This window comes from Giraffa tippelskirchi, chromosome 9 (assembly GCF_054371585.1).
Source record: "Giraffa tippelskirchi isolate mGirTip1 chromosome 9, T2T-mGirTip1v1.2.pri, whole genome shotgun sequence".
NCBI lineage: Eukaryota > Metazoa > Chordata > Mammalia > Artiodactyla > Giraffidae > Giraffa > Giraffa tippelskirchi.
Genome location: NC_137283.1, coordinates 48547081 through 48564238, shown reverse-complemented (window position 1 = coordinate 48564238; position 17158 = coordinate 48547081). Strand labels below are relative to the sequence as shown.

General features: G+C 57.6%; 1 protein-coding gene across 5 annotated transcripts; it reads right to left on the bottom strand.

The window, feature by feature from the left end:
• Positions 1-3340: 3340 nt before the first annotated feature.
• Positions 3341-16927, bottom strand: MST1R (macrophage stimulating 1 receptor). 5 transcript variants are annotated; one of them, XM_081525451.1, is made up of 20 exons: positions 15473-16927; positions 12413-12601; positions 12210-12338; positions 11866-12036; positions 10978-11138; positions 10194-10359; positions 9944-10080; positions 9352-9513; positions 9162-9255; positions 8799-9008; positions 8543-8689; positions 8291-8453; positions 8019-8120; positions 7737-7940; positions 7384-7464; positions 7048-7229; positions 6809-6918; positions 6391-6556; positions 5869-6005; positions 3341-3877 (listed from the first exon to the last, which is right to left on the bottom strand). In XM_081525451.1, the coding sequence occupies exons 1-20, from the start codon at positions 16712-16714 to the stop codon at positions 3622-3624; spliced, it is 4209 nt and encodes a 1402-aa protein (XP_081381577.1). In that variant the 5' UTR covers positions 16715-16927; the 3' UTR covers positions 3341-3621. The 5 variants fall into 5 exon arrangements, with proteins under 5 accessions (XP_081381577.1, XP_081381573.1, XP_081381575.1 ...); XM_081525447.1 differs by having other exon boundaries at positions 8019-8099; positions 15473-16797; XM_081525449.1 differs by lacking the exon at positions 7737-7940 and having other exon boundaries at positions 15473-16797.
• Between the last annotated feature and the right edge of the window lie 231 nt (positions 16928-17158).

The following is a 17158-nucleotide window of genomic DNA, read 5'->3' as shown; positions in this document are numbered from 1 at the left end:
CAGGACCTGGATGGGGTGGAGCAGAAGTTATGGGCAAATAGGTAGCCACAGAGGGACAGGAGCTGGTAATACGTTTCTTGGCATCTAGGCTTGTCGGGCTAAAAACTCTGACTGGAATTAACCCCCAAAAGAATGGAGGGGGAGACTGAGGCTCAGCTGGCCCCCAGTGCTGGATGGGGAACGCTGGGGGTGATTCCTCAAGTCATTCCCCCTCCTTCAGGCTGGAGTAGCTCCACCTCTGAGCTGGCTAGACTCTCACACGGGTAGAGCAGAGGCTGTGGGTGAAGAGATGCTTGGTTCCTGGGTCTTCACGGAGGAGAGTTCTCCAGCCCAGCGTGGAGTAATAGGTGTTTTTCACCAGGGCCTGGCAGATCCCAGATCAGCGCTCGGTTATCGATTCTCAGGGCTGCTTCTCTCCAGGCAGAGACACTAAGTGTGAAAGATGCATGCTGGGCCTTCCTGAGCCTCAGACCCTCCCAGCAGCACCCACGGTCCCCCCGGCTCCACCCAGCCCTGGGGGAGGGACGGGTCTCATACAGCTGCAGGGAGTTAGTTCATGCAGTGGCACCAGAGGTGGACCCGGGGCCTCATGGGCTGCATCAAGGGAATGACCGATGAAGTCATTGTCCCAGAAAGGTCTCAGGGTTTGAAATGGGGTTGTGCCTGGAGCCCTCAGGGGTGACCCCTAGAGAGCCTTTGGATCCCTATGGAAATTCTCTGAAAGGCTGGGGCTTTGGCATAAGGGGAATCCCAGACCAGACTCCTGGTCCTCCATCAAAGCAGTTTGGTCTACCTCATGTCTGCCCTCCAGGTGCCAGACTACACTGACACCAGTGGGCAATCAGGAAGGTGTGAGTCACCTGCTGCTTCCTCAGCCCCAGCTCCCAGCTTGGCCTCCCTCCAGCCTCTATTGGCACCTGCCAGCCCCCAGGCCCACTGGGCTGCAATGGAGGGAGATGAGGCGGACGAGCTGACACCCACTCCCCACAGCTCGTGATGGGACGACTGGACTCCCAAAGCCGTGGGAGAAACCTGCACTCATCCCATCCAACCCCAGTGACAGGCCCAGGGCCACCAGCAATTTCGCTCTTGCTCCGGCCACTACTCAGGCCTCCCCCAAGGGAGAAGCAAAAAACAAACAAATAAATAAATAAGGGAAAGGCAACCCAGGCTTCATGAGCCTCTCAAAGCTCCTGTTCTGCTCAGTCCATGGGGGGCAGCTAGAACTAACCTCTCCTTTTTTCCCTGGTGGCCCAAGTAGGAATTGGAAACCCTGAAGCAGTTCCATCTTCAATCAGGACTTAGGACTATCAAAGGCTCTGAGAACAGAGTTCAGAGCTTGGGGGCTTCAGTGTTGGGGAGAGGTGGTGCAATTGTGTCAAGCACCTGCTTAAGTGTGTCCCCTCCCTGGAGAATACTGGTCCTGGAGGCCCTTGGCCCAGAAACAGGACCGAAGCCCCACATTCTGGCTACACGGGAAACTGACACCTGCTGAGCGTCTTCTGTCTCCCTTCTCTGAGATTCCTCTCCTCGATAAGCTTCCCTCCCATCCAGAGAATCCCCTACCTCTCTGAATCGCTCTCTCTTGTATATATATATACATATTTGGCTGCACCAGGTCTTAGTTGCAACGCGTGGACTCTTCAGTTGCAGCATTCAGGATCTTTAGTCGAGACGTCCAAACTCTTAGTTGTGGCATGTGGGATCTAATCCCTGACCAGGGGTTGAACCTGGGCCCCCTGCATTGGGAGCATGGAGTCTTAGCCACTGAAGCACCACAGAAGTTCCCTGAGTCCCTTTCTTATCCGGGCTCATGATAAACCCATGGTCCCTAAGCTGCAGAGACCCAGTGGGGAAGGAGCCTCAGTCTAACTTCAGTGAAGTGTCTGAGCCTTGTCCTCACTCCCCACCCAGCTCCAAGCCTGGGGTCACCCTTAGCTCCCCAGGATGAGATTAGAGCACAGGACTACCAGGTGGAGGGATGGAGACAGTCCTTTCCAACTGGTACGGGGACCACAGCTGTGGGAGGGTTCCAGGACCATTCCACTCCCTTCTCTCCCAGCCTCAGGGGTGACACAAGCCAAAGGAGGGAGCCCAGAGGTCCCTGGCAGAGTGTGGAAGGCTACATCCTCCTGCTCTGTGCCTGCACTCTTGGGCATCAGGGGTGAGGTGGTAAACAGGCAGATGGAGTCCATCTCTACCCCTCTCCAGCTTCTAGAGCCCTGATCTTCAGACCCTTGCACTAGAGCTTGAGTCTCCATTTCAGCTTTACCTACTTGTCCTCAGAGTCCTTCAGGTTCCCATATCTGGGCCTCCCTCTGACCTGAGGTGACAGAGTGGGCAAAAGATGGGTAGAAAACAGCTAGGCAGCTCCAGTCCCAAGGAGACCCCTACTCTGCTTACCAGGGGGCTCTTGCTCCAAACCCAGGGTTCCATGCATGACAGGCCAGAGAGCTGAGAACTCAAAGGGGTGGGAGCCTACTTCCCTTAGGGTGAGTCAGGGTCCCCCAACTGATAAGAAAGAGGCCATGGGAAGCCTGAGCAAGAGAGAGGACCCACCACGGTGCAGGTCTGGGGCCCAGTCACCCTGGTCTCCCAAGTGTCCACACCAAACAGGGCCCAGCGGCCCCCTCAGCCTTAAGGGCATGGGGAAGCAGCAGTCCAAGGAGGAAGATGCTCACCTTCTCTGGTGGAGCTGCCCCTCCAGTGGCTATTGTACTGTGGCCTTGACGAGTATAAATAGCCTGAGCCGTCTGCACCTCGAAGCTGGTGCCTTGCAAGTGTGAAGCTGAGGCCTTACTGCGGGCTCATCGCTCTCAAGGCTGCAAGAGCAATGCTGGCATGATATGGAGGGGAGGAGGACAAGTCTCCATGCCTTAACAGTGGGTGGGGGCGGCCAGTTAGGGGAAGGGTGCAGGTGGAGCAGGGAGCCCTGGAGTGGGGCTAGGGCCTGGGGAATGGGACAGGTGGACTGGGCAACAGCAGAAGCCATCATGGCTGCTGCATGTCTGGGTTTTCAACCCACCCCTCTTGGTTCCATCTGAAAGTCCCCAGGGCCCTGTAATCTGGATGTGGGCCTGGCCTGCCCTTCCTGTTCTCTGGAGCCTTTTTGCTGACCCAACCCCTTTCCAGCCTCAGGGCTTTTGCATGGGCTGTTCACTCTGCCAAAACTCTCTTCCCCCAACTGCTTCTGGCGCAGTTCTCATCTGACAACATTCCAGCAAAAATGTCACCTCCCGGGGGGAACTCCCTTACCTCCCTCTTCATCTATCTAGGGCTGTCCTCCATTCCCTCAGAGCAGCCTGTCTTTTCCTTTCATAGCATTTACCACAAAGTGTACTTAAATATTCATTTGTTCATTTACTGATTTAAGGGCCAGTGGTCACCACTGAGTCCCCTGTGCCCAGCAGCCAGGCACGCAGCAGACACCTCATAAATACTGCATCAAGGATCCCCGCAGACTGGCTCCCCCTGAGGAGTGAGAGACCAGTATGCCTTGCAGTCCTCCTATGCCCCTGAAGGTGCAGGGACCAGGACACGGCAGAGGCCAGCCCAGAGGCAGCTTGGGGTAACTGCCACCGCTATGCAGGTCCAAGCCCTGAGGCCTGCCTGGGGCTGAGGTCACGTGGGCCTCAGTGGCTCTGAGAGGGGCCGGGGCCGCCCTGGGCTCCTGTGCACTGTTGGGGACGGTGACTGTTCCGAGGGCATGATTGCCTTGTCAGGGGCACCAGGGCCCACGTTCACGTAGGCCACGGGCAGCTGCACGTAGTGGTCCCCTCGCAGCGCAGCTACCACGAGTGCCACTTCCCCTGCTAGCTCTCCGAAGGTGGGTCGTGCCATGGGGTCTGCCGCCCAGCAGTGCTGCATCACAGTGTACCTACCGGGTAGAGGAAAACATTAGGGGCATGGTGCACCCCCACCCAGAGATTCTGGGCTGTCCACTTGCGGTTAGCCCCCTGGCAGGCCACAGTGGATGAGAGCGGGTGACATGGCGGATGCCTTGCCTCACCCAATTACAGGGAAGCTCTTATTATAACCGCCTGCCTTCTTACCCAGGCAGAGGTCGAATTGCCTCAGGAGTTGAGAGGCTGGACTCCTGTGTCCTGTGACCTGGGCTCTGTGATCTCAACAAGTTCCTTAACCTCTCTGTGCCTCTGGATCATTCTCTGATCACAGAGCTGTTGGGGCATACAGTGAGAAGACGCCTATGAAGTTCGGAACTTAGGGCCTAGCTCACAAGCCATCACAGTGATCATCATAGGTCTTCCAGGAAGGAAGCCCAGGTCTGAGGAAATGGGGATTCAAAGCCCCGAGATTGTGGGGCAACTCATTGGCATCATATGGGCTTTCCCGGTGGCTCAGGTGGTTAAGATTCTGTCCGCAATGCGGGAGACCTCGGTTCGATCCCTGGGTCAGGAAGATACCCTGGAGAAGGGAATGGCAACCTATTCCAGTATTGTTGCATGGAGAATTTTATGGACAGAGGAGCCTGGCGGGCTACAGTCCACAGGGTTGCAAAGAGTCGGACATGACTGAGCAACTAACACTTTCACTTTTCTTTCACTTTCATTGGCACCATGGATCCCAAGCAGTTTCTTTGTGTTTGTCTGGTGGGTCCTAATACAGTAGCCCTTTTATCTTGGAAATGTCATCCCTGCCCTAAATGATACTAAAAGTGCCCTATACATGATAACCTTGTATAATTCTCAGATCTCTGAGGGTGGTACTGTGATCACTCTAACCTTGCAGATGAGGAAAAACTGAAGACCGGAGACAAGGGACTTCCTCTGGTTTAGAGGATGCTCTGGCATGCCCCCCGGTTTGTCCCCTTCATTCTCCCTATGGTTGCTGATGGCTCTTGACTGAGGTGCCCTCTAGGAATTGCCCTAGGCAGAAAAGAAATGCCTCCTCTAGGCTCACACGCCTTCCTCCTGGACAGCTATAAGCAGTGACTGATGGATGTCTGGTGCAAAGACCCGGGCCCCTGGGTCTCAATTTCAGAAAACTCTGAAGGGCAATCCCAATTCCAGAGGTCCCCGGGGATGGATGGCCAGCCTCTTTTACATCTGCATCACAGCTCTACTTCTCTGCCTACCTTGTCCTGCTTCCCTTCCCCCCAACCTAGGAATCAACCACCTGCATGTAAATCTCCATCTCAGAATCTGTTTCAGGGAGCCTAACCCGAAGGCAGAAGTTAATTTCCCTGACTTTGAAGCAGATGCATCAGTGAAATAAATAATGAAAAGCAAAAGCAAGGCAGGGGGCTGTGAGGAAGGGTTACTCATACCCTTCTGGAACACAAGTTGAGTGAGACAGGAATCATTAGTCACCTTTACCTGTGACCTGGTTCTTCCCGTTCTAACCTCAAAGACCTGAGCATGGCTAAGGCATGCATGCTGCTTATGAAGCTGAACCAGCCAACAGGCACCGATGAAACACAGCTGCCGCCATGCCTCTGGGAATAGGGAATCTGAAACTATATCCAATGAAAAACAATTTCTGATCTGGAGATGTGGAGGGGGCTTAGTGTGGGAGCTAATGGAACCTTTCCTTGAGGTTAAGTAAGTGGAAACGATGGAAAATAGCCCCCCTTGGCGGGGATTGTGGGGAGAGGAGTGTTGGGAAATGAAATCACTGGCCTCAACCCAGACTCTGAGTTAGGAATGCTGTTACCATGGCAACCATGATCTCCTTCTAGCACTAAGCCCCAATGCTGGTGGAACCAGTCCACAGATGAGGAAACTAGGCCCAGAGAGGGTCCCTTTCTAGTTCAACCTGAGAATGAGTCAGAAATCCAGGCAAGAACTCCGTTTCCAGCCCCCTCCTCCCCTTCTTGTCTCCTCCCCATCACCATGTCCATGTACTCACAGAGAATCTGGGCAATACTCAGGCTGGGGCAGACGCCGACCCTGGGCCAGGAAGTGAGTGAGGTCAAAAGGGTCGATGTGGGGGTATGGGGGGGCACCCCGTGTCAGCAGCTCCCATAACAGCACACCATATGACCACTGTGGGAGGGGACAGGTGAAGGGACTCAACTCTCAGCTCAAATCTGGGGACAGGTGGACCCCTCCAGGTCTGCTTCCTCCCAGAGCCAGCTAGCTGGAAATGAGGGACTCCACCCCCAAATCGGGACCGTTCTTCTATACCTCACAAGCATCTTCGCTCTGTCCCCACCCACCATCCCTGAGCGTGCCCAGAGTTGGGGCTTGTCAAGGCCCGGATTGCCTGTGAAGAGCCATCTCTTGCCCTGATACCTGCCCAGAGATGGGCAAATGGGCTGTGGGCACAGCCCAACACAGGGTTCCCTGGGTTCATCAACATCCAGAGTTGAATGGGCAAGGCCGAGTGTTGTCTGAGGCTGGGTGGACTCTGGGGCAGGTGGGGCCTCACCACGTCAGACTTGGTGGTGAATCTGTAGGTCTGCAGGCTCTCCAGCGCCATCCACTTGACAGGCAGGCGAGCATGGCGGTGCTGCTGGACGCTGTAGTACTCCTTGTCCAGGACGTCACGGGCCAGACCGAAGTCAGCCACCTTGACCGTGAATGACTCATCCAGCCTGGGAGGGGAGGATCGCACTCAGGACTGGTCCCCACCAGGCCCCGAACCCATCTATCTCAGGCCCTCACAGGGTTTCTGAGCCACAGCGTCCAGCCCAAGCCTGCACTGGGCAGACAGAAAAATGGAGGACCAGAGAGGGAAGGACATGTCCAGGGCTATAGAGCAAGGAATGGAGTGTAGGCCTGCCCTGGGGGCACCTTCAGCTGCACGCCCTGGTGCTCCGCCCCCTGGCTTCACTTTGGCCACTCACATGCAGTTCCGAGCAGCCAGGTCCCGGTGCACAAACTTCTGCTCGGCCAGGTACTCCATGCCGTGGGCCACCTGCAGGCCGAAGCTGATGAGGTCCTTTACTGTGGGATTCTGGGGGTGGGTGGGGGGGCACAGGTGGGTTAGTAGATGAGGGCAGAGCAGCTTCATGCCCAGCTGCTGCCCAAGCCCCGCCTACCTATCCACCCCCTAGAACCCAGGGTCAGCTAAGCACCGACTGACCCGCTGGGGTGAGCGGATGAACTGCAGCAGGTCTCCGTGACGCATGTAGGGTAGCAGCACGCGGGGCAGCCCTTCTGGGGGCAGCACAATGCCAATGAGAGCCAGCACGTTCGGGTGGTGCAGACGGCGCATGAGCAGCCCCTCGCGCAGGAAGGCCTCCACCTCCTGCACCTCTGTGATGCCTGCAGAGAGGCTGGAGTCAGGCCCAGGGCAGGGAATCCCTTGATAAGGGGTCAGATAGGGAAACGGAGGAAACAAAAGTCTCCCGCTCAGGGTCACGGAGCCGAGTGGTAGCACAGCAGGGAAGGGGATCCTCTCAGCTTCTGTTCCACTTACGACTCAGCGACTTGATGGCACAGTGGATTCGATTCTGGGCCTCATCTGTGTATTCTCCATGGTAGACAACTCCAAAATGGCCTGATGAGGGTGAGATGGTGAGAGGGGCCCCAGGGCCCAGAGTTCACACCACTCCTACCCACCGGCAACCAGACCTCAGAGCTCCAACTCATGATGGCAGAGCCTGCAGCCCTCCCATATGCACTTAATCTGCACCAGAACCCACTGAAGACAGAGTTCCTATTTCACAGATGAGCAAATGGAGGCTCAGAGTCCTGCCCGACTGTCCCTGGAGCCCATGTCATCTCAGGACTCCATCTCTGCCCCCGCTCCACCTGGTCTGGCACCCATACCTTTGCCAATGACTCGGTCAGCGTGGGTGACCACCCTTTCATGGGGAATCAGTACATCTTTGACTTCAGCCAGGAGTACAGAGTCCAGGTCCCCAAGCTGGATGGATCCTTTCCGCAGCAATGGGACATGGGACCCATCCCCGCTGTCTGAGGAGGATATTCTGTGGACCTGAGTGGAGGAATCCCGGCCAGTGATAGGAGGGGCTGTGGAGGAAGAGAGGGAATGAGGGGCTGGTGGAGCAGACAGTATGGTCCTACCTTCTAGCACCTCCAGTATCTCACCAAGGCCATTTCTGTAGTCAGAGCCTGAGTGGAACAGAGGCAGAGGAATGGCTCCAGTGGTCCGGTCCGGGGAGGCCAAGTCTTCAAGGTTCAGAGAACGAACTATGGACAAATGCCTGCTGGTAGCCAGCCACTCCAAGGTCCTAGAGGCTGACCCAGACCCGGGAGGTGTGGGCAGACCCCCACGGCCTTGGCAGAGAGAGGATATAGGGGCTTGGAGATGTCATAGTTTGGGGGTGAGGGCTGGGTCAGGATGGCAGTGGAGGGCTCACCTAGCTGCTTCCTCCGGTGGTAACTGAGCACCAATATGGCAGCCAGCACAGCCACAAGCAGGAGCAGAGCCAGGAGGACACCAAGGAGCGTGCTCTGGGGGACCCCTTCCAGACCTGGCCGCACTACCTTGCCCAGGGTGTAGCACCCACCATCCACACAGACCTGGGGGGCATTAGGTGGTGGCTCAGGCCCAGCCTGTAGACCCCCACACACACCCGTGTCTCCTGAGAAGGGCCAACAGAGCTGCCTACCTGCAGTGGAGCACCGTCCTTGCCAAGTTGCAGGGAGGGGGGCAGGGGGCAGACCACCACATCCCCCCGCAGCTCATGCTGGCAGCTCTTGCCACTCACGGTCACGTTCACATCCACACAGTCGGCCACAGTGCTCAGCCCGATGTACTGCAGAGACAGTCATGGGGGCTGGCCAGGGCCCCCTCTGCCACGCTCCCTCGGCGAAGCTGCAGCCCTACCCCCTCCACTGTCCTCACCCCTCACCCCCCACACTTACCTCAAACTTAATGGCATGCTCCTCAGGCTTCAGTGGGGCCAGGTCCTTGCTGGGTGGGTGGGGTGGAGGCAGGAAGCGAAAACCAGGCAGTGTGAAGCCAGGAGCTCCATCCCCATGGACACTCAGGTTCCCTGTCACCCACCCTCGGCGGCCTCGGACCACGTATTCGGGCAGGCGGCACCTGTGTTGCTCTGGGAGTTGCCCCTTACACTGTGGGGCCCAGGTGAGAGCGGTAAGCCCCAGTATCCTACCTTTGGCCACCCCGGCCCCCTAAGCCCAGCGTGGGGCTGGAACTTAGGGGACTGGCGTGGCCTTCCTCCCTCCTGGCTAGTGCCCACTCAGCAGCTGCCAGCGCCTGCTCACCCTGTTCTCCACTGCCCTGACCCCATCATGGAATGACAGCGTGAGGTGCCATGCTGAAGTCAGATGCTGGCCACGGATGGTGACGTGGGAGCCGCTGTGGAGGAGAGCAGGGTGGTGGGCCTTGGAGTGCTCTTTGAGACTGGATCCCTCATCCTTCAGAGACCAGAGTGGGCGAGGAGGTGACACTTACGTATAGCCACATTTGGGGCTGATGCCCAGGATGACAGGGTCTTCCCGGTAGTTGAAGTTCCAAGAGCCAGGCACCTCGGCGCCCCCTACCTGCAGGCGAATGGGAACGCTGGCAGAAGCGGCTCCAGGGGGCGTGGTGCATAAAAGCTGCCCCTCGCTGACCCTGCAGAACACGGGGATTGGGCTCAGGGGCACCTTCCAAGTGATGGCAAGGCCCAGCTCCTCCAGGGGCCGACAGACCCCTCCCAGTTCCTCTGTTGGTCATCTCCCCGACCTGCCCAGACTCCATGGTCTGTTTGAAGACAGGGTGGCCCCAGTAAGGCCTCCAAGAAATCAGGGAAAAGGGTCCCCACAGTGCTGGCTGCAGCCAGTGGACACTGCAATGGGCTCTCTCACCATCCCCAAACCACCTCTGGGCTGGAGGGAGCAACAGACTCTTCTTCCTGGACAGTTCCCTCTTCTCCTGGACCGTTCCCTCCACTGAATGACTGAGCCCTCCTCCCCTACCCTGTAGGGGATCCAAGCCCTACCTGGTGAGGGTTCCCCTATGTGGGACCCTGTTGCCTCCCGTCCCCCTTCCCACTGACTCTTACTGTTTCAGCGGGCACTCAGTCCCATTGACCAGCACAGCCTGGCTGGTGCCAATAGACAGGCCTCGGCCTTCAAGGGTGAGACAGGTACCTCCTGCCCGAGGGCCAAAGAAGGGTTGAACTGCTGTCAGCACTGGCTCCTAAGAGGGCATGGAGGTGGCTTAGCTTGGAATAAGGGGCTCTCCCCTCCAAACCCTTCCCTGCCCGAACTGCCCACCTGCCCAAGGACACAGACAAGGCAAGGTGGCCTCACCATGAAAGAAAAGCCTCCTAGCACGGAGGTGCCATCTACTCGGAAGTGCCTGCCCAGTGGTATGTTGGTCACAGTGAGGCTGACGTTGGCAGGCCCGGCTACCTGCGTGCTCAAGGGCTTCAGCTCACACTCAAAATCCTCTATGAAGTCCTTCCGGGGCAGTCGGCTGGGACATCAAGGGAACTCAAGGTCGGCTGTGGGGGTGGGTCACACAGGCCTAATGGCCTGCCCACCACAAATCACAGGTCTCCTCTGAGCTTAAAGATAGCATCTATCTGCTGCTGCTGCTGCTATGTCACTTCAGTCGTGTCCGACTCTGTGCGACCCCATAGACGGCAGCCCACAAGGCTGCGCCATCCTTGGGATTCTCCAGGCAAGAATACTGGAGTGGGTTGCCATTTCCCTCTCCAGTGCATGAAAGGGAAAAGTGAAAGTGAAGTCGCTCAGTCGTGTCTGACTCTTAGCGACCCCATGGACTGTAGCCTACCAGTCTCCTCCATCCATGGGATTTTCCAGGCAAGAGTACTGGAGTGGGGTGCCATTGCTTTCTCCGAGCATCTATCTACCCATGCCTTAATCCTGGGTCAACAGGAACTGTTGGTGCAGGGACTAGTTTGGCCATAACTCAACATGCAGGCTCATAAGGAATAGAGGAGTCACCCCAGATACAAAACAAGCAGAGCCACCGCAGCTTACGCCATGCAAGCTGAGGACAGGATCTCACAGCAAAGGGGCTGCTTGGTTACCCGCATCAGTGACAGAAACAGCAGGGACCAGGTTATACCTGAGGTCTGAGTTGCCTTTAGGTAACAGTCGGCAGGGACTTCGACCCACAGTGACCTGATGGGTGCCTTCAGGCACCAGACCCGGAGGGTACAGGTAAAAGTTGGAACCACATAGGGTCAGCCTTGTGCTGCCCCTTAGGGGTCCACTGCGGGGATAGAACTGAAAGGAAGAGGAGAACATAGCCTGAGTCCCTCTAAGGGTCAGGACTCTCTGCCCTGTCTGCTTTCCCCTAAGTTTTCTGCCATATTCCTTGCCTGCCACACACTCCAGTCACCCTAGGTCGTGTTTGCGTGCTGGGTGCTAAGTCGCTTCAGTCATGTCTGACTCTGTGTGACCCTATGGACTATAGCCTACAAGGCTCCTCTGTCCATGGGATTCTCCAGGCAAGAATATTGGGTTGCCACGCTCTCCTCCAGGGGCTCTAACCGACCTAGGGACTGAACCCGCATCTCTTGCATTGGCAGGTGGGTTCCTTACCACTAGCGCCACCTGGGAATCCCTTCACTCTAGGTCAGCAGTCCCCAGCCTTTTTGGCACCAGGGACTGGTTTCATGGGAGACAATTTTTCCATGGACCAGGAAGAGGAGAGATGGTTTCGGGATGATTCAAGCACATTGTATTTATTGTGTACTTTATTTATAATCTAATGCTGCAGCTGATCTAACAGGAGGTACTGATCTGCAGCCCGGAGGTTGGGGACCCCTGCTCTAGGTCACATGCTAGTCCTCATTCAATGCTATTCTGTCTCAAAGTCTTTGAATGTGCCCTCCTTGTAGCTATTTAGGACATCCCAGACCTGAGGAAGATCATGGTTAAGACCTGCTGACTCCCACCCCAGGCCCAGCTAGTCCCATCCCTTAACTGCGCCCTACCAGGCAGGCCATACCTCAGTAAGCTCAGGTGGGCAATAGTCCTGTTGCCAGGAGCCAGGACACTCCTTCTGCCGGCCACACATGCCCCCACACCATCCACAGCCCATGAAACGCTGTGCCCGTAGGCAGCGCCCACAGGTGAGGAAGTGGCGGCAGCCAGGGCCCTGGATCGGTACCTGGAAGACCTTGGACAGACAGGTATCTCAGGGGTGGCTGAAGGGGGAGGCCTAGCCCCCTAGAACCCCTGGTCCCACCGTAAATCAGGGTGGTGAGACCTGTGTGTCAGTGACTCCCTGGATTCGAGGGGGAGCCTGTGCTCCCAACAGCCCAGCCCCAGGCCCTACCCTGTCCACCTTACCCGGTCCCCAGAGGCAAAGAGCAGGTGGTCCCCAAGGCGTCTGACACCCCGACGCACGGGCTGCCCATCGCTGCCCAGTGAGAAGTTGGACACGTACAGCAAATAGTTGAGAGACCTGGCCAGCTCCACCTGAGACAGGTTGGCCGTGAGCAAAATGGGGACGGGGATCCGGGGATGAGGGGCCACGGAGACGAGGGACCCACCTGCAGGATGCGCCCGTCGGCTGTGCCCATGTGGGCCACTGTGACGTTGTCGAGGCGCGTCACGTGCAGTGCTGTGACCTCCACTGGTCCCAACAGCCCGTTGAATAGGTCCACCCGTAAGAGGCTGCTGCTGACGAGCAGAGGGTAGTGGCGGCAGCTGATGTTGGGGCTGGAGGCCCCCAGACCAGGCTGGGGAAGGTCAAAGAAGGAGTCAGGGCTCATCTCCATGCACTAAACCCTTCAGGCCTCTGTCAGGGACCACAGTGGCCTAAATTCCCACTCCTCACCTGGCCTGGCTGGAGAAGGCCCTGGACCTGCCAGGCACCCTACCCTCCACCATGGGGCTCTCAGATGTAGCCAGGCCAGGGAAGAAGGCCAAGGCCAGAAGGCTGGCTCCCCCGATGCCTGGCCCTTCCCTGCCACAGCCATTCTGATAATGTTTGGAGTCTTCCAGAAACAACCCCATTCTGTCCTCACTACTACGCTGTCAAGTTGGCTTCTCTCATCACTCCCATTTTACAGACAAGGAAACAGGCTTAGAGAGGTCTGCCCACCTGTCAAAGGCCTTGTCACCTCCCAGGAAAGGAGCTGAGTTGACAGTCTGGAGTTCCTGACCAGAGTCCTCTCCTGCCCCCTGCTGGTCCTGCCCCATATTTCAACAAACCCTGTCCCCTCTTTAGGCTTCAATGTCTCTACCTGCTTAACGAGCTGAACTCTGAGATTAATTGGGCAGCATGGGGTTGGTAACATGGTCCTTCTCCCTGAGACGCCAAAGATCTTCCGGCACCTCCAGCCGCTACCTGTATGTCCTTTGAGGTACAGATAGGATAAACCAGGACCTGAAGGCCTGGGTGCCAGGAGACACTAATTTCTCCCCTGCTTTTATCAGGAAGGTGTTTGGGGGACACCCAGTGCCCCAGGTCAGGGTTGTGGAAGCTTCTGGGAAACCAGAAGTGAGGGTATGGATGCAAGGGTATTGGAGCTGGATGCAAGGTGCAGGCAAGGCTCTGTAGCCCTCGTAACTTGGGACCCTCCCTTGCCAACTCTAAGGGTCCTCCTCCTGACGGGAGGCCCCTGTCAGATGATCTATGCTTAACCCAGTCCTGAGACCTCAGCACTGATTGTAAGTCTTAGAGCAAGACCTCAGCATAGAGCTGGGCCCTGAAACCCCACACACTGGATCTATAGCATGGGTGGGTGGGGACTAGGAGTCTGTCCTAACTGGAGGTGAGTAAAAGTCCTGATCCTAGCAGGAAGCCAGCCAGGTGTTTTCTGTATGACTCAGGGACAGGTGGGGCTGTGTGCTGGAAAAGAGGCCTTACCCTAGTCAGAGGCCCTACCCTGTCTGTGTGCGCCTGGGCTGCAGGGCCTTAGTTCTGGATTCCTAGGCTTGCCTGGGGGCCCCGGCCTCCTGAAAACAATACCAATACCCCATAGAGGAGGGTGACTCCACCAGACTCAAATCCCACCTGAACCTATGGAGGGCAGGTACCAGCTCTGAGGCCCTCAGGCTTCGTGAGGGCAGCCACAAGGAACACAGAGTGGCTTTCGTCCTAGAGGCTGTGTGCCCAGTCACTGGACAAACATGGGACGGGCTGGTTCACACACTGCCTGGGGGCCTGGCCAGACTGTGGGCAGGGCTGGAGATTAGCCCTTCCGAGCCTTGTACTGCCAAGTGGTGCCGGGTGTCTTCTGATCTCCTGACTTCTAGCCAAGTCAGAGAGAGGTCCTGATTCCCCAGAGAGAAGGAGAGGAGAGCAGAGAGGGTTCCTTAAGCCCAGACTAGGGATTCCCACCCCAGGGCCTCCTCAAACCAGATGGAGTCAGCTGAAGGAAGAGGCTGAAGATCCCCCACCCTTCGTTGTGTGTAAACTCTCCTCCCGCCACTGGGGCATGAATCAGAGCAAAAGGAGACAGCAAAGAATGTCACAGCAGGGCCAGAGCCACAGGGCAGATAACGACTCTGAGACCAGTGACTATGGGTTAGTTCCCTGAAAGGCCACTTGTCCAAGGCCATTCATTCACCCATTTTCCTTGGTTTAATCTCTTGTGAGTAGGGTGGGACTGTTTCAGTGGCCTCAGAAGTCAGTTTTAGGTTTGTCCTCAGGGCAAAAGCATTTTAAGGACCGTCCTCTTAGTCTCTGCTCCAGCTCCCTGACACCATGGCTGAAGGGAGCCTACGTAGGGTTTGCCAGGAGGAGCACCTAGTTCAGCCTAGGCTGGGAGACCTCCTTTCTGGGGTGAGAAGGGCCCCAACTATGGTGAAAGAAAGCCTGGGACTCCTACATGGTGAACCAATCCAGCCAGTCCCTCCTAGGCCTTTACTCATAAGCAGATGTTTATAGTTGCTTGCACAAGACTGGGGTGAGTCTCCTGGAATCCACTAGAGCCAGGCCGCCTTCCCACTATGTCCTGATTCCTCCCCCAGTCACCCCACGGAGAGCAATCAGTGATGAATGGGTCCATAAAGCCTAGGGCAGGCAGGCTCCCTGACAAGCCCCCAACTTCCAAGGCCCAGAAGGATCTATGGAACTGGGGTGGAGGGGGGCATTCTCTGACAACTCCTGCCCCACCCTCTTGGGAAAGCAGAGCAAACAAGCGTTCCCACAGGGAAAGTGAAACTGTTGGTGAGTAGATGTGAGTCTGGGTGAATTTGTGAGTATCTGCCTGTGGATTGGGGGTGAGGGGCTGCTTTTTGGGGGTGTCCCTAAGTGTATAAACTGGGGGCAGGTAGAAAGGGACAACCACCATTGTACCCAGAGTTTGGAAGTGTGCCCGGCAGAGAGACAGTTATGATGCAATCCGATTTTCCCATAACCAGGGAAATTACCCAAAAAGGCCACGGTAAGCGAGAGGGTGAAATAAGAAAAGGGTTTAGCAATAGGATCTAGCCTGGCCAGGAGATGAGCTTTCAGTATGGTGTTTGACTGACTCCCCCTAAGAAACTGGGTGGAAGAGAAAGCTTCTCTCCATCTGCCTTCCCCCTCCCAGACCCTCTCAGCGGTGGATGGGAAGTCAACACACACTGCTCACAAGTGAGCGTTGCTTCCTTCTGCTTACCGCATCCGGGCAAAAACTGGGCAACTGGAAGAAGTCCAGCCCTCGCCGGAGGCCGGGAGGGACCGGAGGATCGCAGCAGCGCTCTACGCCCTGCTCAATGAGAGTGTCCAGCAGGTGGACGGGGAAAGCACAGACCACAGAGTTGGGATCCACACCTGGGCCACTGTCCCTGCTAGCTGAGAAGACCCCGAAGAGCACCTCCTGGCCCTCAGGGATGCTCAGCTCAGCGGCCAGGTGGCCGCCCACTGGAGCAGCGTGGGCTGCCCGCAGCACCGGGTAAGGCTGCCCGCCCTCATGGGCTGCTCGTCGCCGGCGTTTAGGGGCGAAATGACAGTCAAGGACCAGCTCTCGGTAGTCGCCCAGGTCGGTCTCGACAGCGCTGAGCCGTGCCAGGCGCGTGTGCAAGGCGCCAGGAGCGGCTGCCACGTCGGCAGGCTGCACTGTGAGGAAATAGACGAAGGCTCCGGCATGGAAACTGTACACGTATTCGATGTGGTAGGAATCGAGGTGCTCGGGCATCACCGAGAGTGCTGGGAAGCCTGCTGCGAATCCTGAACTGTCGGCCTTGAGCCGCCGGATGGACACCGAGTGCGGGCTGAAGCTGGCGGCCACCGCCGAGTCCAGTGAGGATGCCACGTACAAATAGGACGCCTGGCCCTGCTCAACCACGGTCACGAGGGTGCCCAGCGGGCTGGCCACACAGTCGGGACAGTCCTCTGGCCGATTGTGCTCTGAGAAAAGGCAGACCGGTGGCGCCAGGTGCAGGGCTGTTCCGCCTGGCTCTAGCTCATGCAGGAAGCAGCGGCCACGAAGGCTGGAGCCACAGCTGATCAGTGCGGGAAGCGCCGGTTCCAACACCAGAACCTGCGCATCTGTGTCTCCTGGCGGGCCGTGGGGGCCTGGGCCACAGGACGCACACGTCTGGCAGCCAGGGGCCCCAGCAGGGCCGGTGGCTAGGCTCTCAACTGGCTGCAGATCAGGTCCAAGCACATGCAGGCGATTGCGTGTGGCCACGAACACCGCACTCCCTTCCCTGCTGCCCTCATAGGTCGCAACGGCTTGTACCGGACCGCCGGCGGAGAAGCTGGGCACCGAGTACTCCACAGCAAAGTCACGAGAAGCAGCATACGGGATGCGCGGGCACTGCCAGGACCCGCCAGTCTTGGGCACCACCGGCAGTGCTGGCAGCAGCAGCAGCAGCAGTAAGAGGAAAGGCTGCAACAGCGGCGGGTGGAGATCCATCGAGGCCCAGGTAGGGCCCCGTGGAGGTTCCCGCAGACCCGGGCCTGGCTGGGAGCAGACTCGAAGTCTGGGTTGGGACCCGCGTCGAGGGTCAATCCTGGGAGCCCCGGGGCAGCTGACCCCACCAGGACTCCTGAGATGCCCACCGCCCTTTCCTGCCCACAGGGTCCGAGCGCCTGGCGCGGGCGGACACACGCAGACAGAGAGGCCGCCTCACCTGTTGCTCCTGTTGCCGCTCCCAGCCGGAGATTAGAGCAAAGTCTGTCGGAGCTACCCTGGCGCGGCGGACAGGACCAGGGCGTTGGGGCGGAGCTGTGGGCGGGGCCCGCTGGCTGGCTGGCTGGCCTAGCCCCGCCCCTCTGTCTAGCCGACTCTCCCCGCCCTCGGAAGCCTGGGTCCTACACCTATGCTTGGGCCCCTTTTTCTCAGTGGCCTGTGGGTGAG